At 48.6% G+C, this 25,859-nt stretch overlaps 1 protein-coding gene across 2 annotated transcripts in view; it reads right to left on the bottom strand.

The window, feature by feature from the left end:
- Positions 1-78: 78 nt before the first annotated feature.
- Positions 79-25,859, bottom strand: part of Drd2 (dopamine receptor D2) — a 66,711-nt gene continuing 40,930 nt past the window's right edge. The window contains exons 2-8 of one of the 2 annotated variants that reach the window (XM_052759920.1): positions 12,665-12,980; positions 8,601-8,710; positions 7,526-7,662; positions 6,123-6,313; positions 5,073-5,159; positions 3,192-3,522; positions 79-1,394 (exon numbers count right to left, since the gene is read on the bottom strand). In XM_052759920.1, coding sequence (XP_052615880.1) covers positions 1,201-1,394; positions 3,192-3,522; positions 5,073-5,159; positions 6,123-6,313; positions 7,526-7,662; positions 8,601-8,710; positions 12,665-12,949 — 1,335 coding nt within the window. In that variant the 5' untranslated portion in view covers positions 12,950-12,980 and the 3' untranslated portion in view covers positions 79-1,200. The remainder of the gene's footprint in view (positions 1,395-3,191; positions 3,523-5,072; positions 5,160-6,122; positions 6,314-7,525; positions 7,663-8,600; positions 8,711-12,664; positions 12,981-25,859) is intronic. The other variant, XM_052759930.1, reaches the window with a different exon arrangement.

Raw genomic sequence — 25,859 nt, 5'->3', positions numbered from 1 at the left:
TGTTGTGCCCTTTATGCTATATCTAAATGTGAAAGACAGTGTTGATGGTGTTCCAGGCCACCCAAGGGCCCATGGGAATGACTCTTGTCAAAGTTTTATTGGTTTGGTGCATGTATAGTGATGTTACAGAGTTGGAGCCCAGGGCCCTCCAAGCTGCAGCTCCCCCTCCCCTCTCAGGGCTGGACGACACCAGGCCCAACAGTGTCAGTGGCTTCCTACCCACAATCTCCTCTGAGGCAGAGGCACTGGAAAGGAAGAGGAATTGGAAAGAGAAGAGATCAGCAAGGAAGTGGTAGGAGGCTACTCACTCCCCCCAAGAGCTCCAAGTTATCACCTCCAACTTGAGCCCCAACCCGGGTCCGAGGCCTGACTTTCCAGGACGGCCAGCATTTGCTGTGAGGAATGGATGTGTCCAAGACTTGTCAGAGGGTGGCAGGTGGGTTGGAGGATAGAGGAAGATCAGCTGTTTTTCTCTTTACGGTCCCTCTAGGGGCCCGTGAGGATTAGAGTTGTTCCCTTCAAAGGGTACAGAAACCACATGGGGTGCTGTAACAGGGTAGGACACAGCAGGACCCACTGCTATGAAATGTAGGGGTTCACACTGGAGTGAGGGTGGAAAACAGATTTTTTTTCAGCCTCAATTTCTCTGGTGTCCGTGGAGCTATCTGGTGTTTATGTGTGTGTGTCCCAACACTAATGTCGCCTGGGGGCCTTGGTATGTCCCCTACTTTCCTGTGTAGTCCCTGTGAAGTCTGAACTGTCCTTCCCTCCCACCACCTGACCCAACCTGGGCAAGCAAGGGCCAGGTCAAACCAACCATCAGCGTGTGCTTGGCCACCGAGCCAGATTCTGGCCTCAGCAACTCCAGTGCTCCCAGGAAAGGTCAAAGAAGGCCGCTGCATCTTTGGTGCCAAGGAGACAGGGTCTGGATGTGAGAGGGGCACTCTGTGAGCTGCCCTGAGCCATGAGTCCAACCCCAGAGCTGGTAAGATACCAGTCTTCCTGGCTCTACCATGGCAGGATGAGGGTGTGTGGGCAGAGAGGGGCACCGAGCCAAGCTAACACGGCAGGGCCGGCAGGGTCAAGGGAAGGCCAAGTCCATCTGGGCCTTTCTGCCCACAGCTTGCAGGGATGAGGTCTGGCCTGCCTAGGCAGGGAGGCGGGAAGCAGCTGCTGTGCAGGCGAGGGGCAGACTCAGACTCAACAGTGCAGGATCTTCATGAAGGCCTTGCGGAACTCAATGTTGAAGGTGGTGTAGATGATGGGGTTCACGGCACTGTTGACATAGCCCAGCCACGTGAAGGCGCTGTAGAGGACAGGCGGGATGTTGCAGTCACAGTGAATATTCAGGATGTGCGTGATGAAGAAGGGCAGCCAGCAGATGATGAACACACCTGGGAAGAGGGCAGGGTCAGGCTGGCCGCAGGCCAAGGAGAGGCTGGCCCTGGGTGGGCCCTGCTCCCTACCCACCTGTCTGCTCTGTCACAGGCTTTCCTGGAGCACCAAGGCTGCTAACTGCAGGTGGCAGCCCCAGGATGGGAGCAAAAGGAGCTCTGGTCTCAGATCTAAGCATCCTGTTTCTGACACTTATCTGTAGGGAAGGGTCCCTGTACCTTCCTCAGCTTCATTTTTTTTTCCATCTTCTGAATGGACACGACGCCTGCCTGCTAGGGAAGGAAGTGACTTGAACACAATTGGGAAGCATTCTGACCCTGGTCGGTCTCTGCAAATGCACATACAGACTACTTCCCAGTTACCACTGGGGGCAATGTCATCCTCAAGCTGGTGACACTGGAAAGAATTTGTTCTCAGCAGTGTGGAACATACAATTTAGGAAAAAGAGAGAGCTAAAAATCCATCTTACTTAGCGTTCACGATGGCCTCTTGAATTCAATGAGAAACTAAAGTTCATCTCGGTTCCACAATGTCCCCAGGGGCCACTTTGCTCTAGTAACACAACTGATAACTGATTCCCATCTGTCTAGGTCCTTCACATGGCAAGGTTCTTGCTCCAGCCTTTCCCAGGATTTCTCAGTGTTGGTAGACACATCCTTTGTTGGTCTTACCAGAAGACCATGCCTTCTTACACAGGCGGGCCTCGGGACCACTTACTCCAGTTGGACACTCAGTGTGAAGGCGTAGGAGGATATTCTAGGGACAGAGCATTGTCTTGTGGTAACAAGACCCTAAAGAAGACCTGGTGGACTGCCACATAGAGCCTTGCTCCAAACCCATCCTGCCACACACCCAGATAAATGGAAAATAATCCCTTGCCCATCTGGGGTTTGCCTGTGCTTCTGAGCAGGAGGGCATTAGAACCTGCCCACTCATTTGCCAGTATTTTCAGACCATCAAGGGGGTCCCAGTGTCACAAGAATGGCACACTCACACCCAACCCTCCTTTTCCCAACTGTCTGGATCAGTCTACTTCCTAGGGCTTTCATTACACAATTTTATAGAAGTTGAAAAAAATTAATTGCATACGTGTGTGTGTGTGTGTGTGTGTGTGTGTGTGTGTGTGTGTGTGTGTGTGAACTGATTCTCCCAGTCCACCATATAGGACTGAGGGATTGAACTCAGATTTTCAGGCTTGGTGATGGCAGGCGCCTTTACCAGCTGAGCCTCCTCTTCTAGCCCATAGAAGTCAGAGCTACCTCTCAAAAGCCCATTTTAATTTTCACAGTTTTATCCCATGGGGACTTGGCTAAGTGAAACTGTAGATTTCAAAATTCCTCATCAATAGCAATAGTAACAAAACACACAATAACGCACATGTGATGCTTTCCCAACCCTGCGCTATCCTATGACAACAACCCTGAGAGGCAACTTACTCCACAGACTGGGAGACCAAAAGGAGAAGACACCAATGTGGGACAGGTTATGGTATCTTACCATACACCAGTGAAGCTCGGACACTGTAGTCAAACTGCCTGAGTTGACGTAACCATGGTCAAGTTAGGTAACTACACAAAGTCCTGGTTTGCCCTTCTGTACAGTAGGCACAATACAGGAGATTCTACTGAATATTGACTATTTAAATGTAAGGAGTGTGACCTGTTACTAAGGAAGTACCCAATCCATGACCCTCCAGTCACGGTTATCAAGACAGGTCTGGGACCTGCAGGGATTACCCTTTCCCCTGCCAAGGCTGGACATGACAGGGCTGTAGCCATCAGCCAGATCTGACTCACCCAGAACAATGGCAAGCATCTGAGTGGCTTTCTTCTCCTTTTGCTGGGAGAGCTTCCTGCGGCTCATTGACTTTAGGGAGGTCCGGGTTTTGCCATTGGGCATGGTCTGGATCTCAAAGAACTTGGCAATCTTGGGGTTGACAATCTTGGCATGCCCATTCTTCTCTGGTTTAGCAGGACTGTCAGGGTTGCTATGGAGGCCATGGTGGGATGGATCGGGGAGAGTTAGCTGGTGGTGACTGGGTGGGATGGGGCTATACCGGGTCCTCTCTGGTGGGCTGGTGCTTGACAGCATCTCCATCTCCAGCTCCTGAGCTCGGCGGGCAGCATCCTGTAGTGGAGGCAGAGAACTTAGGATGAAATCCCTGGGCAGAAGCCACCAAGCCTCCGTGGCCTTCCTGCCCCTCTGCACACTCCTGCAGACAACAGGGTTACTCTGACAGGAAAAGAAAGAAGACCGTCACCGTCACTGGGGAGGTAGGGGTCAGCTGAGTACAGCACTCAAACTTATGGCAGTCACTCCTGGCCCACTTCCCAGAGCAGTCCTTGGAAAGTCTCAATACCCTAGAAACACTTGGGTGCAAAGTACCCAGGCACTTCTATTTTTTTTAGAACCTAAGTAACACTTTCTGGGTTCTAACTAAGGGCCAGACATCAATCCAGTTACTAAGATAAGCCCCTAACTGACATTCAGTCTTGGCTCACCTTCAAGAACTCAGTTCTGACTACATGAAAATCATGTTCCCCGTCCCCCCGCCCCCGCCAGGTCGGAGTACAGACTCCTGCACCAGTATGGGCATGTGGGCCGACTAGATTGATCCAGAAGCCAAGGGCTGATTTGGTAGCTCCATATTTCCCGTTAGGCTGACCTGGAAGGTCCAGCATAGATCCACACATGGCTTCCAAGTTCCTCTTTAGACTTTCTTGTCCTGGACCTTGGTGGTCTCAGACCAGCCTCTGAAATAGAGCCTATATGCCCAGATGGTGAAAACGGGCTGCTGCCTTGAATATAACCTGAGCTCTGTTTCAGTACCTGCTTCACAAACAACACATTAGAGTCATATCCCTGGAACACAGACAAATTGTCGGGGCCCTGCTATCTAAGAGACATATTGCTGGACTTTACATATACTCCTCTGTGGGTTCAACGCCTGCTTCTTGAACTCTGGTGCTAGTTAGTACCAGGAAACGCTCAGGTATGCTATGAATCTGTACTTACAGGTTCCACATTCAGGATATGCGTCTTGCCCACCCCAGCTGCTCTGCTCCTCCCCTACCCCATCACCAGCCACCAGCTGCCAGCCCCAGAAGCTGCCTATTCAGAAGGTGGCACATGCTGAATGAAACAGTTTGAGTATGAATATAGAAGTCACGTAGATCTGGGGCTCCAGTCCATGTCCGATGCTAACTGTTCAGACTTGGGTGAGCTACCTGTACTCCATGAGCCTTGGCTTCCTCTTCTGTGAGCTGAGGACCAATAAGATTTACTTCCCAGGGTCACACGAGGATTTGATGAGATGGCAGAAAGCATGGCAGGTGTTTGGGAAGTGGAAATGCTCCTATTGTCACATGTTTGGGAAGTGGAAATAGCTCCTATTGTCATGTGTTTGGGAAGTGGAAATAGCCCCTATTGTCACTTGTACTAGGTTACATGGGCGGGTCATGTAAGCTACTGTGGATCTGTGCCTTGCAGAACTGAGGTATCTCACTGCACCCATACTTGGAAGTATGCAAGGTGAATGTGCTCTCAGTTGATGGAACGTAGGGGCGCCAGGAGGCACTTTTCCCTTGAAATAGCTAACGAGGTCCCAGCATCAGGGACTGTGGGATCTACTGGGGCAGAAAGATGATGGCATTTGGGTCCCTGACCTGAGCACTTACCATTCTCCGCCTGTTCACTGGGAAACTCCCATTAGACTTCATGATAACGGTGCAGAGTTTCATGTCCTCAGGGTGAGTACAGTTGCCCTGTGGAGTGAGCCAGTACATGGGTCACACAAGACAGAGGGGAGCAGAGGTGGTGAGGGGACAGAAACCCAAGACAAAGGAGTCCATGGAGAACTCAGACTCTGAGCAGAGGCTCAGCAATTAGAGGAAGATGGCTGCAGAAGACCATTGGGGTGAGAATGAAGGTTGGCACTGTGAGGAGAAGTGGGCAAGGTGGATGGGTGGGCAAAAGGAACTCATTCTTCATTCTTTGTGGAGGACCTGCTCAGGATCATGCTAGGCACACGCTCACATCTCATCTCACATCAAATCTTCACGACCACCCTGTGAAGTGCGCAGGACTCCCATTTAACAGACCAGGAAACCGAGGCTCACAGAAGCTAAGCAACATGCCCAAGGACACACATCAAAAAAGGTGAGGATATCAGGATTTGGACCTGAGGCATCTAACCTGTAAGTTCTTGTTCTTTCCATACTGTCTTTGTTGTGGAGTGCTGAGTGGAAGAGGGAGTTTGGATGATAAACGGGCAGGGGAAAGATAGACGGGCAGAACAGAGAAGTAGAAAAGAGGAGGCAGGGGTGTACATGGAGGGAAGGGCAGAGCATCGCAGGCAAAAAGAACAGTATGGAGAAGATGGGGATGGGGAAAAGGAAGCAGAGAGGTCAGAGTGAGAAAGGCAAAACGACATGAGAAGGAAGAGAGAAATCAAGGACCAGACCAAGCAAGAACTGCTTTGTGCAGCCACAAAGGTCTTCATGCAGACAATTCTAGTTAGCTTCCACTATGGACCCCCATCTTCCATTTCTAAAGATTCCTCCACTCAGCTAAGGTCCACACCATCACCCAGCCCCTTCACACCACCAGAAGCTCCTCCAGTCTAGACTTCCACATTGCTGTGATGTCACAGGTCCCCACCCAAGTGTAGTATGAGCTCTCTTGGTAACGGTTAGGTAGGGACCCTTGTTGGGGCTGAGTCTGAGGACCTTGAGTGGGGTCTTCAGGTTGGCTCTGAAAGCTCGGCTGCTGCGCTTGGTGTTGACCCGCTTGCGGCGCTTGCGGAGGACGATGTAGATTTTGATGTAGACCAGCAGGGTAACGATGAACGGCACGTAGAATGAGACGATGGAGGAGTAGACCACGAAGGCAGGGTTGGCGATGATACACTCATTCTGGTCTGAGGGAAAGGAGAAACCCATGTGGGCAATGTGTCAGCAGGCCCACAGGATCATCGCACCACCAGAGGACAGCCATCCCCTTGTTGGGAACCAGAGGCAATTTTTCAGATTAGGTACTGATGGTTGCTTGGAAATGGCAGATGCAACTAAATGCTCAGTTTAAAATACAAGCTATAAAGTCCTCAACTGTTAACAAGAAGTAACGCTGGTACTACTGAGGGCTTCCAGGTTTTTCATTCCTCTTCTCTAATTACTTGCTCATTAGTTTTATCATTTCTAAGCACACAGGAGAACCATGATTCAGAAGAAATGACACAAGGAAACATTTTCAAAAGAGGAAGCCATTACTTTAGCTTTTCATATGTAATGGGGGAAGGAGAGGCCCTGCAACTCCATAATTTTGGTAACAGGATAATTTCACCTACTTACTGAACTAACCTACCTGTGCTCTAGTGTTTAATATGCATCCATAGTCCCTTCCAGGTAGACCAGATGTCTGTTGATATCAAGCCCATTCTGTATTAATTCAAGTATAACGAGCCTTCTCCCCATTTCTGGGAATCCCTGTGGCAGCTGTATTCTGAACTACACAATGCTGGGGCTTCACTGCAGCCTATGAACCACAGAGGGACATGTAGCTTTGTCTCTCTGCTGAGAAGCAGCTCCAAACCACAAGTATTCTGTTCCTCTTTTGTCTGGGATGCTCCTGACTCTGCCTCACATGGGAAGGGCATTGAGATTGGCTCATCTCTTACTTGTTTCTAGCTTTTTCCTCCAGGCATCATGGGACCTTCACTCAGCTGACCCACTGGGTTTGAATCTCCTCCCCCAAATATCACTATCAGACATGGATGGAATAACCTCCTCCCTGCCAAAACATACACCAGCATACACACACATGTGCAAGGCTGTCTGGCTTGCTTCAACATATTAAATGAAATTGAAAATGGTCAGACCTACTTCCTCCTCAGTCATTTTCCTTGCTCCTCACCTAGTCCCAATGTGCCTGGAGCCATTGTTTCCTCTCCTGCCCAATCTGGAATAACTCTGAGTTGGACAGAATCTGGAGGGATGCATCTGGCCTCCTTGGGGATAAGAATGGGCCACCATTGGGCTTCCACCCATATCTGTATCAAAGACTCAGCCACTCAGTATCCCGAATAGAGCAGAGAGATGGAGATATCTGAGCCCCAGGCAAAGGTCAGACTTGCCTGTGTTGTTGAGTCCAAAGAGCAGTGGGCAGGAGATGGTGAAGGACAGGACCCAGACAATGGCGATCATGACAGTGACTCGACGTTTGGAGCTATAGCGTGTGTTGTACAACATGGGCATGGCCACAGCTGTGTACCTGCAAAGGTGGAGATCCTAAGTCTCGGTTGCAGACCAGAAGACCCCTCACTCTACAAGATACACCACAGACGCCCCTTCTGCTTGGTTCTATGATGCCTGACTAATGCACTCATTCAACCCTTCCCCTTGTCCCCACAATCAAGCACTTAATGAGCAGCAGCTACTGTGTACTCCTGGGCCATTGCACTAATAAATTTTCCCACCTGGATCGCAGAATTTCTGATGGATCTTTGCACATTTGAAATTGTGCTCACTATCCTGGACTGCAGAAGGTAGAAGAATTTGTTGACAACTGGTAGTTCTGTCCCTCAAAGCAAGCAAGGCTTTAACCCCATTTAGCAGTAAGTGATTACAGTGGCAACCATTTTTAATCCTCCTTCATATTCCTCCACCAAGCTCACCTCACCCAATAACATCTGGTCTTCCAACAATCCTGTGAGAGGGAGGTACAGGGCCTCTGGAAACCTTCATGACATGTCTGCACACAGGAGTGAAAGGCTCTAAGGATATAGCCTGGGCCCCCTTGACCAGGTGGTTTGTGCTGGACACAAAATTCAAACTCAATACCATGGCTTAAGGGACAAGTGTCCTTTTCATGTCCAGAAAACAAATTATGGAGTTCAAATAATTTCTACAGTCTTCCCATGAGCTCCAGTCAGAACCAACTCTTTTATACAAGTTACAGTCTGGGTAGTCCATGAGGAACGTGCACTATCCTAGCCAAACACACACACACACACACACACACACACACACACACACACACACACACACGGACTCACATACACACACACACACACATACACACACGGACTCACATACACATAGCCAGAAATTACAGCACCACAGACACCCTGACCCCGAGGAGAGGTGAGACAGTCAGCAGAAAAGTGAATGACCAGGATCAATCACTTCACCCCACCTGGTTGCCCTTACCTGTCAATGCTGATGGCACACAGGTTCAGGATGCTGGCTGTGCACATCATGACGTCCAGAGTGACAAAGATGTCACAGTGAATCCTGCTGAATTTCCACTCGCCCACCACCTGGCGACAAAACAATGTCATGGACAGGAAGCAGGGCTGTGAAGATGATTTCCCAGCGGCTCATTACTGGGGAAGGTTGCACAGTAATCTCAAAGGGACCGCCCTAGTAGTTGTATTAACTACATTCCTCCTTTCTATCACAGAATACCTAGCAAAAGCAATGTAAAAAAAAAAGGGGGTTTATTTTGGCTCACAGTTTTAGGATACTGTCCAACATGGTGGAAAAGGCATGGTGGTCAGAGCTGGAGGCATCTGGTCATGTTGAGTCAACAATCAGGAAGCAGAGGAAGATGAATGTGAGTGTTCACCTTGCTTTTTTCTTTGCATTCAGTTCCTGTGTTCCACACCCGGGGGTAGCAATGACCACATTTAGAGTGGGTCTTTCCACTTCAGGTAACTGAATATTGGAAAATCTCTCACAGATATGCCAGAGGTCTGTCTCCTAGATGGTTCTAGATCCCATCAGACTGACATTCCCTATTATCTATCACAGAAATCTTACAGGTCATCAGCTGAGCAGCAGTGGGGAACAAGTAGTACCTATGAAGACTTGGGGTCTGTACCCCTGACCTCTCTTCTTTCAGACATGTGGAACTACTTTGGGCCAAGAACTTTGTGTTGGAAGAAAGATGACTCACCTCATCTGAGTGCCTCAATTTTGAATTTTAATCTATAAAGCACCTGGGTGATTAACTAATGATCTCTCTGAGTCTTCTAAACATCCAATTTTGTCTAGTTAGCATCTATACACCACAGAGACAACCATAGTCACTATACTCTCTGATTTTTGGCAATGCGTCTTACAGATCTAAGGTGAAGTCATCCCTCCCAGGGCTAGCTAACTCTGAAAGGCTGGAGTACCCCAACCATAGAGGAAGCTTTTGACTTCTACTCACAGGAGGGGTGAGAAAGACCCACCCATGTACTGGATCAGGGAAGCACCCACTGCGTGCCCCACACTAATTGCCATATTGCTCCTCACCAACACTGCCCTTTCTTCCCTTTCCAGACACAAAACCAAACATCACCATGTAAGCTCCATTGGGGGTGATAGAGTTGCCACCACCTCCACGGATGGAGCAGCAGTTTTTCTGTGTACATCTTCTTGGGGTTCACATGAACCTGCTCCTGCATTGTGACAGGGCTGACCACTGCTGGATATCCAGCTGTAAACAGACAGGGCTTCCATGATACAGAATTTATTTTCAAAGGACCACTGGGCAGGGCATTAGGCCCATCTGGTTCACACTAGCTTTGGAGGTCCTCCTGAGACTGGTATCTAGAAGCTGCCTTCATGTCCCTGAGGACTCAGGTCTGAGATGTCAAGGACCTCTTCACCATTTTCTCTTCCCCTCTTCTCTCCCACCTGCCATCCATCCCTTCTAAAGATATCTATTTAGCATCTTGATGTGTGCTACATTCTGGCCTAAACTTCTGGATAGAGGGGGTAATGGTCCAGACAGTGCCTTCTTTCAAGATCTCTCAAACCCACTTTTCTCCAGCTTGCCTGGAGCCTGGGTGAAGAAGGAAGGTGCTGTTTCTATGATCCTGGGAACAGTTACTCTGTAGAGTAGTTAGGAGTAGTGATTCCTCCTTGCTACAAGCCTTCATGGTACTTCCTGCCGGGATGCATGTTCTCAGCCTCCTATTGAGACCTGTCCATGTTGCCTCAAGCAGACTGTATCGTCTAAGCCCTCATCAGTTTTTTTCATCCATGACATGGCACTTCCTCCCAGGCTCAAGGGGAGAGTAAGAGAAAATGCTCAATCAGTGTGGAATAAGTGATCAAACGACTCTGAAACCTCTTTGCAATCTCATCTCTTCTAGAAAAGGCTCACAGTGACTCTCTCTGTGAAGGATGGGAGACCTGGGAGTCTCCAGGTAGGCAGGAGCTCTCTCTCTCTCTCTCTGCCCTCTCTCAGGAATCATTCCCTCAGCTATCTAAGTGGAAAGGGGTGAATTCATAATTCTGCTTTACCTCTAAAATAATGGTGAAAAATTATGAATAAGGCATCTTCTTGAGGGACTGAGGTTCCTAGAGATCCCAATACAGTTGGTGTAGAGATTTGTCCCTATCCCACAGTCTAATAAGGACATGAAAGCTGAAAGCCAACAGAATCCATGTATACCCCTGAGCAGAACATGTTTCACTTCTGGAAAGAAGGGGGAAGGGAAAATCCTTTCTAAGTCGAGGGATTCTGGATATCTGTCACTACTTCACCTTCATCGATCTTGTTATAGTACAATCCATGACCATTCTAAGCACTTTTTATATAGGGACTAATTTGATTTTCAAACAGTCCTACAAGGGCGGGACTCTTGTTCTTCCTAACTTACAAGCAAGGGAGCCAAGGCACATGAAGGTCATCTGTGCTTCTATTTCCCCAGCACTGTTCCATGATTGCTCAAGGTGTAGAACCCCCCTTTTTAAGGGAGCAGGAGCAGATCAAGTCTGAGAATTAAGAGGTTCTTTGGGGAAAGTTGCGCACATGGCTCAGGATGGACCGAGTCCAGGGCCCTCACAAACAAGAGGGTGAGGGAGGAACTGCAGTGGGGGCCTGTGGGGGCTGGTTCCAGTGGTGGACCTGATGCAACCTAGGATCGCCTGGAAAGAGTCTGAATGAGAACAGGGCCGGCTTGTGTCTGTGCCTGAGAAGGTTTGGGGTTTTTGTTGTTTTGTTTTTGGATGGGTTAAGTGACATACAATGACCCACCATGAATGTGGGTGGTTCTATTTCATGCGCAGGGCCCTGGACAGTACAAGAGTAGAGAGAGCAAGCTGAGCATTAAGCATGCACCCATCTATTTCTTTCTGCTCTCGCCTGAGGATGAGATGTGGCCAGCTGCTTCAAGCTCCTCCCTTGATTTGCCACAGCAACGGTCTGGAACTTGGAATTATGAGCCGAAATAAACCCTGTCTGCCCTAAGTTGGTTTTTTGTCAGAGTATTTTCTAGCAACAGAAACAAAATGACAACAATATTTAATATCCAACCATCTTCCCACATATTCAGGCTCAAGACTACCTTCTGCCCTAGACAGGCCATCCTAGGCTCCCAGGCAGAGAAAGCTGTGGCACCTCACTTGTGCCCACAGAAATTCCCCAGTTTCCCGTATCTGCTTGCTAGTCAGGGAGAGTACCCTCAGAGAGAAGGTATCCACTTTGGGACTTTTCCACCAGCAGCTTTTCCCTTCACTGTGAGGCTTGGGTGAAGATGGACAGCATCTCCTCGGAGCCTCTGATTCCTGTCCTAGGAACTAAGCATAGAACTGGCAGTTCTCAGTTTCTCCATCAGTGTCCACATTGTGTCAGCCACAGGGCCCTGAGCAGGGGACTACCTGCTCTCCAGCTTGAGGTATAGCTGGGAGGTTGCATAATCCTCCCTGGGAAAGAGGTTGCAGCATGGTCTGCCCATGGTTGCCTCTACCAGGATACAGGCACTAGACTAAACTGGGAAGAGGAGGTAAGGACTCCACAGAATAACAGCCCTGGTTTCTGAGATGGGATAGAGTGATAGTTTCAGGCCTTGCAGCACAGACATTGCCCCCTCCTTAGTAATTCTCACCAGTTAGTCCCACTTCTAGTACAAGCAATTCCAGGGCAAGACAGAATTCTAGCTTGGACCTTCCAGTTGTGTGAGTAGAGAAGACATGTATCTCCTCTGCCCAGTGCCCATCATCTGCCAAATGGCGACAATGCCAGCTCCCCAGAGCCACTTTGAGGATGCTAAGGAAGATACGTGTATGAAATACTTATCATGGGGCCCTGCACTTAGAAAGTACACTGTGAATGACAGTCATAATTATTATGACTGTCTATTCCATAAAGAGAAAAACTGAGTCCAGAGGAGAAGGAAAGACTATGGGGTGAGGGGAAGTGACAGAAACCACTGGGTTTTAAGAATCCAGACTCCAGTACAAGGTCCTGCTAGAGTAAGACAGGGATCCAGACCTACCTCCAGGTAGACGACCCAGGGCATGACCAGTGTGGCTACCAGAAGATCGGCCACAGCAAGGCTGACTATCAGGTAGTTGGTGGTGGTCTGCAAAGCCTTCTCTCGGGATACAGCCATGCACACCAGCACATTGCCAAAGACGATGACAAAGATGAGGAGGGTGAGCAGCATGGCATAGTAGTTGTAGTGGGGCCTGTCCGCCTTTCCTTCTGACCCATTGAAGGGTCGGCTCCAGTTCTGCCTCTCCAGATCATCATCGTACCAGGACAGGTTCAGTGGATCCATTGGGGCAGCGGGGCCACTGGGTGGCAAGGCTCTGGCCAGGAGAGATGAACACAGAGAGTGAGCAGGAGGACTTTCTGGGCAGGCTTCCTCTCAGCAGGGCGTTCCCTGAAGAAAACCCAAGCACCAGCCAAGTAGAGAATTCTCCAAGCTAGAGATTTTATGCTCATATTCAGTGATCTTCTAATATTGGGGCCTGCTTCTGTTCTTCTAGCAGATGGTATAGTAAAGGAAAAACATACATTTTTCAAGTGTACTAAAATAAATTTCAAAGGAGCTGCTTATCCATTCTTTCATGTGTTCAACCCACTCACATGCACAGTAAGCTAGGATGGGAGTTCCAACACCTAGTGGTGGAAACAGGAACAGACATTCCTTAATGCTTGATGCTATGAACATTTATTTATCATCGTTCTCTATGTGGCTAGAAAATACAGGCAAACAAAATATACATGGTTTTTTATCTTATATTCTAGAAGAAATAATAGCTACTGTGCTCAGTGGCACAGGCCTGTAATTCCAGTTGCTCCCAACACTGATGCAGGCTAGCCTGGGCTGCAGAGAAAGTTCAAAAGTCAGTCTGACAACTTAGTGAAACCCTGTCTCAAAAATTCAAAGAACTAAAAGAAGACGTTTGGGTATATTTCAGTGGTAGAGTGTTTGCCTAGCATACACAAGGCCCTGGGTTCAATCTTTAGTACTATAAAGAAAGAAAGAAAACAATAGCCAATTAATTTAAGCAATAAACTTTGTGGTGGTAGGGACTAGGAAAAGGAATGGGGAGAAAGATACACATCCTAGTTTATGTACTCAAGCAAGGCTTTCTGATGGAAGTGACATTCAACTGAAACCTGAAGGATATGTAGAGAGCTGGAGATTATGGGAGGAGTCCAGACAGAAAGGCCCAGATGCCATATAAGAGAGCTTAAAAGAGATTTGAGAAAACAGAACCCTAGAGGATCTTGGTGTGAGTTGAACCAGAGCAGCCGTCTAGAGGAGATCACAGAGGACCTGAAAAGCCATTTAGACTTGATCTAAGGGCAGCAGAAACCACATGTTCAGATCTGCCTTGCAGAGTGATGAATCTGAGCATAGTAGAGAGTGGATGGGAGAGGTCCACAGCAGGAGCATGATACCAGAAGGAAACCATTGCAGGAATCCAAGCAAGAAATGATGAGGTTCCACAGAACACACCATGTGGTAGGCCTGAGACGAAGTAGGAGGAGCCTGCTAAGCGACTAAATGTTGGGAGATGTTTCATCCAGGGAGAACATAGCACAGTCCCAACAGCAAATGATTCTGTTCAACTAAAAATGTAGGGCACGGCAATAAGGTTGAGGAAAATGAAAAGAGGGACATTCATAAGCCAAAATGACTGAGTCTTTTCAGGGTGGGAGTCCATGAAAATTCAGGAGTAAAGGAATGATAGCATTAAATTGGGGTTCTGGAAAGTTCACTGGCTGCTTAGAGTGGAAGAGAGCATAGAGTGAAATGAGGTAACTTTAATTCCAGTAAGAGATGGCAGTCACTGGATGGAAGCAGTGGAAGTGGACGTAGACAGATCTTAGCAGTCAGTGTCATGGAGCCTGGTGGGAGAGTAGATGGAGACAGGAGAGGGAAGAAGGCTAAGAAGGCAAAGAAACATCCATGGCAACTCATGGATTTCCCTAGGGCTGGCAGTGACACTCACAGAGAAAATGTAGCCAGGGGCTCAGGAGCAGACTTGAGTGGTATCAGGCTTGGCTTGGGTTATGGTTGTGATTCAAACAGTGCACACATAATATAGTCTCAACAATGCTAACAAAAATGTTTCAGTTTCACGGGATGCAATAAAATGTATTGGCGTTCTGAAGCTTTCCACACAAAGCACTATGACCTCCTGGTGCTCTGCCACCCAGATGGCCTTGAAAGCAGACAGTCAATGTCATTTGGGATGAAAATGGGGGAAAAAAGCAGATGGTTGATCGCCTACTCAGCATCACCATTCTGAGATCCCTGGGGAAACGGAAATGTCTAATTCAGTGTGGTGCGATGTGGAGTGCCATCCTGCAGCAAGTTTCCCAATTCGAAGGCAGTGAAGCATCATGTCTTATTGATGCTGCATTTCAGCAAAGCCAGTGGGTCCCTCTTCCTACTTGGAACACACAGCAGGAGACCTGTATGTACATATTGATCAGGCAGCCTGGTTGCTTCTGACATTAATTTATTCAATCAGCATCTATTGAACCTGCTACACATGAAGCACCGTGCAATGCATTGAAGTCTGGAGGAACTCTTCACTCCTACTCTGTTTGCTTTCTTTCTCAGCAATGGGGAATTGAACCAAGGATTTAGTATCTGCCAAGCAGCACCTCTGAGCCACCTTTTAGTCCTTTTTCTCTTTTTAGTTTGAGATAGCCTTACTAAATCACTTTGGGCTAGCCTTAAACTTACTCCATCACCCAGGAAGATCTTTAACTAGTGATCCTCCTGCCTCAGCCTTCTCAGTCACCAGAATAACAGTACTGTACTACTTAGGCCTGCCTCTACCCCAGATCTCTCTGTTCCCCTTCTCATCACCGTTAGTCCTTCTCCTTGTCTGGCTAGTGGTATCTGCCATGCTTCTCAGTTCCCTGTATCCCCTCCCCCCACCCATTCTCCCACCAGATCAGAGTCGTGGTTCTGCGATTCAGTGGTGAGCTAAGATGATAGAGTCGTATACTTATGGGCTTGAGAGTTTGCCAGGTGATTTTTGGATACACTGTCTCAACCTCTAAACAACTGTCTGCAAGCTTTCAACATTACCCCCACTTCATAAACAAGGCATATTATCCGGAAAACTCTAGTCTGAGCATATGCATGCTTCAAAGACTGACTCAGAGTTCTCCTTTCCTGGAATTAACCTAGACTGTCTCCCACCCTCCTGAGGGTTCCTGCTTCTCCATTCTGGGTTCTGTCCTGGAATACTTGTGTGTCTGCTTTCTCACTGATGTGCAACCTTGGCTGCATGCATGTGTGGTTCCTGCGTGGAGTAAATACATAAAAAGCACACGGCTTTGTTCTACTCTGTGATTTGCAGGCAGTGAGTATTGAACAGATGTTTGCTGAGCTGAATCAAAGGTCCCACTAGTAGACCTGTGAAGAAAACCCCTCTGGCCCTGAAATGTGCTTTCTAACACTAGCCACTAGATTCACAAATGTCCAAAAGTAATGAAGCCCAAGAGCATCCCAAACATTGAATGGTGGCTCCAGTAACGGGCTCTACTGCGCTTCTCATGTCTGCCTTACAAAATTCATATGCTAAAGCCCTAAACCCAGTATCTCAGAAGGTGATGGGGATAGGACCTTTAAATGGAAAATTAACTTAAAATGAAGCCCCTAAGAGGCTCTACTCCAATCTGACTTGTGTCCCACAGGAAGAGGAACGTTGGACACCAAAAGAGTTGCCGGGCCTGCATGAACAAAAGAAAGACCGCATGGGGTTGCTGTGTGAAGAGAAAAATGTTCCAAGATGAGGTAAATCCTGTGCCCAGGCCATGACTGCAGGACAAAGACACAAGTGAGGTGGCAGCTAGCTTGAAGGATTCTCCTTTTCTGGGTCACCTGCTCTAGCCAACTGCTGTAAGGCCAACCACATTTCTTAGGCTCTCAGAGTGGAATGTAGGCTTCAGTGTTGATTTAGGCAATACCAAGAAAGCAAAAGAATACCATTAAACTCCAGCACAGACCTCAGATGCTGTCAGTTACAAAAAGCATTCTGACTTTATAGACACTGTAATGGGAGGGAGGGCATTGCACCTTAGAATGGATTCACCAGAATACCTCTCTGGCACTTTGAGAAAGGCCGAGAAAATCTGGCAGGATCAGGTTCCTGCATTCATTCATCTCCTTCCTCTTTTCCTTCAATCTTTGGATTGCATAGGTTGTCAGACCCCCACCAAAAGACACAGAGCACCTGGAGGACCCTCCCCTCTGTCCCAGGTCTTTTTCCTCTAACCCTCTGGTTTTTTCATCCTTGTCAGAGACTATCCCTATGTGGCAGACATTGAGAACATCCATATTGAGGCAGCTTGAGGTTCCTCCAGGTATCCTGGGCTGGCTGTGACTCTAAAGAAGCCAGATGTGGTCAGCCTCTGCTCCAAGACTTGTATGAAGAACATGAGAAGCCATACAGCAGCCAGGACACTGGATTGGCCAGGAAAGACCAAAATTTTTGTTCCTTTCTTTTTTTCTGAGAGTTGCCCTGAGTAATTATTCTTCTGGTCATAAGAATTTTCAGATAAATATGATCACATGTCAGGACAAAGATTTTGGTTGGGGTTTTAAAAATACAATGGAATTGCTCACCAGCCTCCAAACGCAACCCCCATTTACTCGTAGGTGGCTCCTACCTCCTGCAAAAGTACAAAAGCTCCCTATTCACAGTTCCCAGTCAATGAGCACTTGCTGCCCAACAAGTGCCAACATGGTTGTGGCCATATCTTAGCCTAACAGGCGTAGCCACAGACTGTGTCTCCTGGGAAATTGATGAATGATCTAAGCCTGAGATGGTAGGCTCATTCAAGGAGTGTCTGGGTCAGTCTCCCTAAAGTACCCGCTATATCTCCCTGAGCATCAAAAGGGTGGTGACAATTGCTCTCCACCCACCCCACCAGGAGACAAGGATCCATGGGTACCGTGAGACCTCTGAGGCTTTCCTTCTCAGATGATCCCATGACAGATGGGATCATAGGAAAGGCTTTTATGTAGGTGGCCTACAAGCCTCAGGCCACTGAAGCAACAGAAACCATCTGCCCCTCATCTGTTCCCAATATTCACTGTTTCTGCCCTTGTTTAGAAAAGCAAAGGTCAACTAAGAGATCTTCCAGAACTATCTATTCTGGTGCTCAGTACCCTGCCCCACAAGTGTCCCTCAAACATCCAGCCCAGCTCCAGCCCACATTAGTTAGCAGTGGCCTCTTCAGGAGCTTAGAGCAGATGTCTGGAATGAGCTGGGGTGTATGGAAATAGCAAGCCAAGAAGATGGAGCCAGGGTATCTAAGCTCGGCAGCTTCTACCATTTGCCCCATGGGCCTCATGAAGGCCTACTTCCTGTGTGTTCCCTAATTTGGAAATAAGCCAGCTTTCCCACAGAGAAGCTGAGATACAGGTTGGTGCTGAGCTGAGCCCCAGGCAGCCTAGACTGACACCCTGCAGAGACCACTCTCTGCTGAGTCAAAGACAGGGAGCACACAGAGCATGTGGCAGGGAGGAGAGCGGAAAGTTATGGTATGGAGGCCTCCCCCCCCCACTTCTCCCAGTCACATCCCAGAGACAGGCAGGCTCCCAGCCTGTCAACAGAAGCGGCTCCTCACAAGCAGGTTGGGAGAAAAAAAGACTTCTTTGAGATGGCACAGTTGAAGGATGACTCCCTGATGAGGCATTTTCTCAGGGACAGAACTTGAGGGAGGTGGTCCAATTTAGTCCCCAGACAGCTGGGGTGAGGCCAAAGGGTTCCATCTGTTGGGAACAGCTTGGGTCACCAAAGGAAAAGTTGGTTGGTCCCGGGAGGTGGCATCATCCTTTCACGCCTGCCTCTGGTGTCTTCTCATATCTGTTCCACGGAATGCAGAGCTGGCAGGTGGGGAGAGAGCAACTTGAGTGCTGCTGCCTCGTGAACCCAAGCAGCCTGCTTCCTGTGCTCTCCCCTCCGCTTCTCTCACGCTGCCTCCTCTGAAGTTTGGCACTTGAAGGAATCTAATTGTCTAATTAAAATTTAACAATCCCTTATCAGGCTCGATGGCGGGTGAGACACTGCTGTCTTAAACACATCAATTTTTTTTTCTTCTTTTCTAAGACTTTAAGCATTTCAATGAAAAAGGAAAGGGGGGAGCATTTCTCATTTACATGTCAAAAGCGGTTTGGTGGAGTGACTTGCTGGATGGGAATTGGGAGCGAGTAGGTAGGGTGCTCCTCTCCAGGGCCCCTGGCAACCCAAGGCACCACCTCCCTCCTCTAGGTGGAGGGACAGGCTGTAGTTCAGGACTGGCTCTTTGTCCAGAGTCTCTGGAGGCTTCAGGAAGGCAGAGTGGGACGGGAGAGTGGGTGGGGTGGGAGGAGAGGAGATACTCCCATCAAGTGACAGGTCCTTATGTGTTCTTGACCAGGAAGCAGCCTCAGCCTGGGGTGGAGGGATGGACAGATCCCACACCAAGAGTCATCGGCACAGCATCTACCAGGGATCTATTACCAGGCATCCATTCCAGAGGTGCCCACCATGGAGACCCATAGACCTAGATCCCAAGAGCCTAGAGTGGTGGACAGAGGCATTAGTGTTATCTGAATGTCAGGGTTTCTAAAATCCTGGGCTGAGGGTCTGAGGGTTCATGGAAAGGACAAAGAAGAGGGATGAAACTGAGTGTTAGGATGAAGCAAAGCCTTGGCAAGGGGTGGTGGCGGACGTGAGGCAGGGCGTGTCCTGTTAGCTCCTGGCTCACCTCCCCCCCCCCCCCCCCACCTCACTCCTGAGCAGCTTTCTCAACACCGTAAGCACAGGTACACTGAGAAGCTGGGTCTGTCTCAGGTGTCAGCAAGTGACATGTGAGTGAACAATTTGGAAGAAAAAAAGGCTCTGTGGTTTGGATCTTAGATGTGCCCCGAGGTCCATACGCTGACTAATGGCCTAGTCCCCAGGTTGGCATTATTGGGAGGTGGTGGTAATAATAAGAGGACCACCATGTCGGGGATTTGATAGCACTGGGGTGAGCCCTCAGGAACTCTTACCCTTCCTCTCCCTCTCTTTGCCTCCCAGCCACTGTGAGGAGGGGAGCTGTCACTGCCACAAGCTCCTGGCATGATGTGCTCCCTCCACACAGGTGCCCAAACCACAGAACCAAAGGACTGCCATCTTTCTGTCTAAACCAGGGGTTCTCAACCTTCCTAATGCCACGACCCTTTAATACAGTTCCTCATGCTGTGGTGACCCCCAACCATAAAATTAGTTCGTTGCTACTTCATAACTGTAGTTTTGCTACTGTTAGAGAATTGTAACATGATATCTGATATGCCACCCCCAAGGGGGTTATGACCCACAGGTTGAGAACTACTGCAACCCTTCTTCTTAAGCCGATTATCTCCTATGTCTGTGACAGCCTTAGGTATTACTCTCTGGCTCTAGAATAGCCCCCTCCTTGGTATCAACACCACTGTGGGGCTTCAGGTCTGTACTATTTAGAGACCTAGACTGGAGGGAAGGCCTTCCCTCCATGACCCGGCCCACCATTGGGGGTGACAGGTTTCTGTAGAGAAAATAGGAGAGACCACAGGATGACATCATATGTTTATGTCCCCCAGTTCTGACATGGGTCATCCAGCCTCAAGTTTCACAGCGCAGCAGCAAAGCACATCTCCTTGCAGAAAGAATGCTGTTAAGGCTTCCTTAGAAAGTATGGGAAAGCCAAGAAGAACCTCCGGCCCTCTCTCTTTCTGACTGTGTCTGTCCCTGCCTTACGAGAGCCAGAAGGTACAGCCTATCTCAAGGGCCTTCAGTGACCCAGTCTGAGGGTGGTAGTTAAGCCATCAACTTGAAACCCCTGCTTCACCGCCATCCCCCACTTGCTGAAATTAAACCCTTCCTGGCTGCCTCCAGCCTCCTACTTCATAGGAAAAAAAAAAAAAAGGAAGCTCTCTGTGGACCCTCACCAACTTGCTGTCACCGAATCTACAAACCTCCAGCACAGGGAAGCACTTGCTACCTCCCTGGGTTTCAGTGTTTCACTTCTTCTGTGGGCCCAGCCAGACCTGGGCTCAGGATCCCATCACATTCAAAGTCCAGCCCCGCCCTCAGGCCTGTCTTCCCAGCCTTTCTCCAGGGAATCTTCGATGATGCCTTTCATCACAGGATAACTTCTGGTAACCCCAAGGATGTAAGGCCATTATTTGCCAATTGTTTGGTATCAGTGTGTCTTACCAAATGTAATTAACTTGTTATAAGAATGGCTCCCACCTTGTCCACTCCAAATGCTCACCTCCCAGCACAGAGCCTGGCAACCACAGGTGCCTCGTAAATGAAGAGACTTCTGTAGAGCTCGTATCTCATGCAAGGATACAGCTAGTGGGCACCTGACTCTGGGTCTTACCCACCTTGTAGTAGTCTTTCCCCCTGGATCCTTTTCCATGGGACCACACTTCTCTTCTGAGAACTCACCTGGCTTTCTGGGCCCCAGTGACAGAGTCCTAGCTATCAGGGTCCTTCTAGGATATCCCTGAAGTGTACACTGTGGCACCCAGAGCTACCGTATGTGGGAGAGGAGAGTGCCTGTAAAAATGAGGGTGCAGGTAGGCAAGAGGTGAAGCTGGATCCCAGGGAACTTGCATTCTGTGTAAAGGGAGCCCCCAGCTGGACTCTGGGCTACTGAAGGCCAGGCGGCCTAAGGTCTCCTAGCCTCTTGAAAAGTGGGTGAAGAGTCCCCTAGGTCTCTTCACCCACTGGAGAAGTGAAGTTGTCATGTCCAAGTTGTCTCCAGAGCTGTCAGCTCCTGATGGTGCCGAGTTGGATGCTGAAGTATTGTAAAGAAGAACTAGGAGCTCGATTATCTATGGGGCATGGAGAGGAGCGTAGGGTCCCCTCAGATAGGTTGGAGCATACACATTTCTTCCCTCCGCCACAGAGGAATCCCTGACTGAGAATCTTCTGGAAGAGAAAGGAGCTGAATGTGGTTGAATAGGGTTAGGGTCATTTGTGTCCCAGGCTGAATGTGACTGGAGTGTCTTCACCTCTGGGACTTTCATCCCAGGCGTACTTCCCTGCTTCTCTCCTTCTCAGGGTGACCAGGTGTCACAGGGATGTCCAAGCATCCCTGACAGTATGGATCTCCCCCAGAAGGCCCGGGCAGCAGAGGACTGATGTCAGAGCTTTGTCACCTGCCTTGCTTGCCGGCCTTCAGGGTCTGCATTGGAATTAGGCAGCACCTGGAGACTCAGCAAGGACGAGCAGGCATGTATGGCTCCCAGGCTCATCCCTGTGGATTTTGATGGCTCCGTAAAAATGTCTCCGCACAAACTGTCAAAGTGTCACACATTAATTAACTGTTAGCTGAGTGACTCAGTGTGGGGAGGGGCAGGGAGAAAAGCTCCAGAGGTGCTAAGCGAGGTACCATTTGGCATGCGCTGCCTTTTGATTAAAAATCTTCACAGTGCCAGGGAAGGGGCAGATCTCCGGGGCAGCTCACGTGCAGCAGAAATTTGACAAGTGGGATGCAGGCAGAGGGGGTGGGGCCCAGAGCCCCCTCCTTGAGAAAGGGAACACGGAGGGGAGAGGGGAGCTTCTGGGAACTGTTCTATTTTCTCTCTCTCTCTCTCTCTCTCTCTCTCTCTCTCTCTCTCTCTCTCTCTCCCTCTCTCTCTCTCTCTCTCCCTATCCTTCTTTACCTCTCCCCGCCTCCACCGCACCACAAACACACCAAGAAAAGACCTAGGGACCTGGGGAGGTGAGTTTGATTTTCCCAAGGGGGATGGTCTGGACATCTGAGCTCAAAATGCAGCCCCGACCAACTCCCCGTCTGCAGGAGCTGGGAAGGGAGGGAGCTAAGCCTCAGACCAGCCTCCTTGACCTTTACTTTAATTTCAGGAAAGAATTGAGAAAACACACTCTTGAAAGTCAAGAGGGAAACAAATCCTGAACCTTATTGCTCTAGAAAGAGAGAAAACAATCCTGGCTATTTGGCAGAAAATTGTTCTGCTTTATGAGAAGGCAGCCCTGTTCATTTAAAAAAAAAAAAAAAAGGACACAGACTGCAGAGGCTGCCTAGCAGCCTTGTGATCTTGCTGCTGGGGACATTCAGGAAGCTGTTCTCCCCAACCTCTCCTTCCTAGGATGCAGCCAGTGAGGGCGAGGGCTATTTCTGTCCCAGGCAAAGAAGGAGAAAGGACCCCTCCTGCAGTGGAGTTGACAGGCCAAGCAAGACTGAACTTGATGACTCCCAAATAAACAGCAATTTAGTTTCACGACCTCCAAGACCAATGGACAGTAAACTTCACCAAAGGAATAGAAAATTCAGATAGCAGAACATGCTACAGGGCAAATGGCCTGCTTTCCTCAAAAAACAAACGCCAAGTAAACAAACAGACAAAGAAACAAGAGACAGAGAGGCCTCTAGGATAGGAGCCACTCTGAGATGGTTAAAGGAGCGTCTAGTTTAACCAGTTACAATGTGTGAAAGTATTTGGATTCTGAATCAAGGAAACCAGCTGTTCAAAGTCCATGACATTTCTGAGACAGTTGAGAATCTTAGCAGGGGATTTTTTGGATAGGAGGACTATGACTAAGGAGCATTCTGGTCTGGTGTTTTTCTTTTTAAGGTCTCATATAGCCTAGGCTGGTCTCAAGGTTACTATATCACTAAGGATGACCTTGAACTCTTAACCTTTCTGCCTCCACATCCCAAGAGCTGAAATGGCAGACATGTACCACCATGCCCAGCTACACTCAGGTTAAATTTTGGTGAGTCCTTGTGCTCTAGAGATACACAATGAAATGTTTATAGATGAAGTTACACGCTGCCTGAGATTTGTTTGAAGATGAGTCTGCAAGTGGAGGTGTAGTGGGAACAAAAGTGACCTTAAGCTGTGGTTGAAAGCGGGTGATGGAGACACTGAGTTTGTGCTGCTACTCCTCACGTTCCTGTATATATTTGAAATTTTCTCTAACAAAATGTTTCTCTAATAATCTCTTTATAATTTCCTTATCACCCCCCCAAAAAAACACTAAAAATGATAAGTACACACCAGAACTCCAGTTCTCTTTCCAATCCCTCATTATAAATGCTGGCTTCCTTTTCAGCCAGGCTGGCTGATTGGTCACTCCGTTGGCCTTGTCCAGCATAAACAGTGCCTCTGGGAGTCAAGAACTGACAAACAGGGTTGGTGTGCACATTCCATAGTCTGTGATGCCTCCTCAAAAACACATCTCCCGGCCTAATGGATCGTGTCCTCTTTCCATAGGGGATGGTAGCTCAGCTGGTCAGAGCAGGAGGCAGAGTCTAATTCCTACATTAATGGCAACTAGACAGTGCCTGAGCTCCTTTGCATGCCAGGGATCATGTAATATGCTGTGCATTGCATTGGCTTTGTGCCTCAGCCTTGTGACATTAGATGATCCCCTGGTACCAGTGAAGATGCAGACCTGGAGAAGGTAAGAAGCTTTTCCAAGGTCACCCCACTAGACCGGCTTATTGTGATGGTGAGTGTTGCATAAACTTGACACCAGCTATGGTCTTTTTAGAGGAAAGAACCTCAACTGAGAAAATGCCTCTACCATATTGAGCTGTGGGCAAGCCTGTGATGCATTTTTTGATAGATGATTGATGATTGATGTGGGGAGGGGGATCTAGCCCTCTGTGATTGGTGCCACCCCTGGGCAAGTGGTCATGGTCCTATAAGAAAGCAGGCTGAGCAAACCGCAAGGAGCAAGCCAGTAAGCAGAGTTATCCCATGGTCTCTGCCTTGAGTTCCTACCCTGACTCTCCTGGATGATGGACTACAAGCTGTTGGATGAAATAAAGTCTTTCTTCTCCAAGCACATGGTCTTTATTACATAAATAGAAAAATCTAAGAAGGAAATTGGTACCAGGGGTGGGATATTGCCATGACAGTTAATGGTGCAGGTTGACCTAAATCCAGATACTTCCTCATACCAGGAATGGACTCTGAATCAGGGAGGAGAGGATAAAGTTCTCCAGGCTTCATGTCTGAGAGGCAACTCCAGATCCCATCAGCTTGTTAGGAGGCCACAAGATGCAAAATGAAGCCCTCACAGCCTTGTTGACAGGAAGGTTAGGACCCAGGCCACATCCAAGTTTCTGGATATTTTCCAAAACTACAACATTCTTGGAGTACCTGGGGTACCAAGCTGCTCTGAAAAGTGAACTCTGGGAATCACTGAGCCCAGGGGATTCAGGGTAGAACCAATAGGTATGGGAGGAAAAAAAAGCTTGAGTGACCCCCATTCTCTCTTGGCTGTGGAGCAACCTCAGAGATCTTCCCTCAGGCCCAGTCAGCCTGACTTATCTCCTGTCCATTAGGGCTTCTACTTCCCTGGGCCATGGCCCCTCTACTTCCCAGTAGTACTATAAGGGTAGACCACTTGTTCTCCTGAGCTGTTAGATCCTTAGAGGAAAACAAGATGTGCGTTTTGCAGAATGAAGCCCGGAGGCGGTGGCCCTCTCCCAACTACAGGCTGGGGACATGCACAGAGCTTCCTCCTCCCAACCTCTCCAGTCTTTCAGGCTTTTCTAGGCAGTGAGAACCACAATGCAGTGTGATGGACAAGAGTTGACACAGTCTGTGTTTGTGTATTTTCACCACAGAGACACACCTGGTCCCAGTCTCAGTTTAAACACTTCAAGCACGGTGTTCCTCAGGTTTTGGGGTTTTTGTTTTTTGGGTTTTTTTGTTTGTTTGTTTGTTTGTTTTTTGTTATTTTGGATTTTTGGTTTGTTTGTTGTTTTGAGACAGGGTCTCACTATGTAGCTCTGGCTGCACTGGAACTCACTCTGTAGACCAGGCTGGCCTTGAACTCACAGAGATCTGACTGCTTCTGCCTCCCAAGTGCTGGGATTAAAGGTGTGTGCCACCACAGCCTGGCTTTGTGCCTCAGTTTTCTTATCTGGAAAATCAGGCAGTAACTCCTCCCTCATTGGAATTGCTGTGAAATTAACTTAAAAACTGTGTGTGTGTCCACTGGCAGCAATAACTGGTTGCTAATATCATAAAGAGGAATGTAACAACTGCCATAGACCTAGATGAGCCTGAGCCATGTAAGGGTTCAAGACAAAAACAAACAAACACACCTCATACCAGGATGAGGGGCTGTGAGAGAGCCCTCTGATTTCACTATAGCTCCCAATCCTCTTCATACCTAGAGACTTCAGCCATAAGGCCATAAAATTCCCACCAG

The sequence above is a fragment of the Peromyscus californicus genome, unplaced genomic scaffold, assembly GCF_007827085.1.
Source record: "Peromyscus californicus insignis strain IS unplaced genomic scaffold, ASM782708v3 Scaffold_11__1_contigs__length_118956290, whole genome shotgun sequence".
NCBI lineage: Eukaryota > Metazoa > Chordata > Mammalia > Rodentia > Cricetidae > Peromyscus > Peromyscus californicus.
The sequence above is the reverse complement of the archived record's forward strand: the minus strand, read 5'-3'. Positions and strand labels throughout refer to the sequence as shown.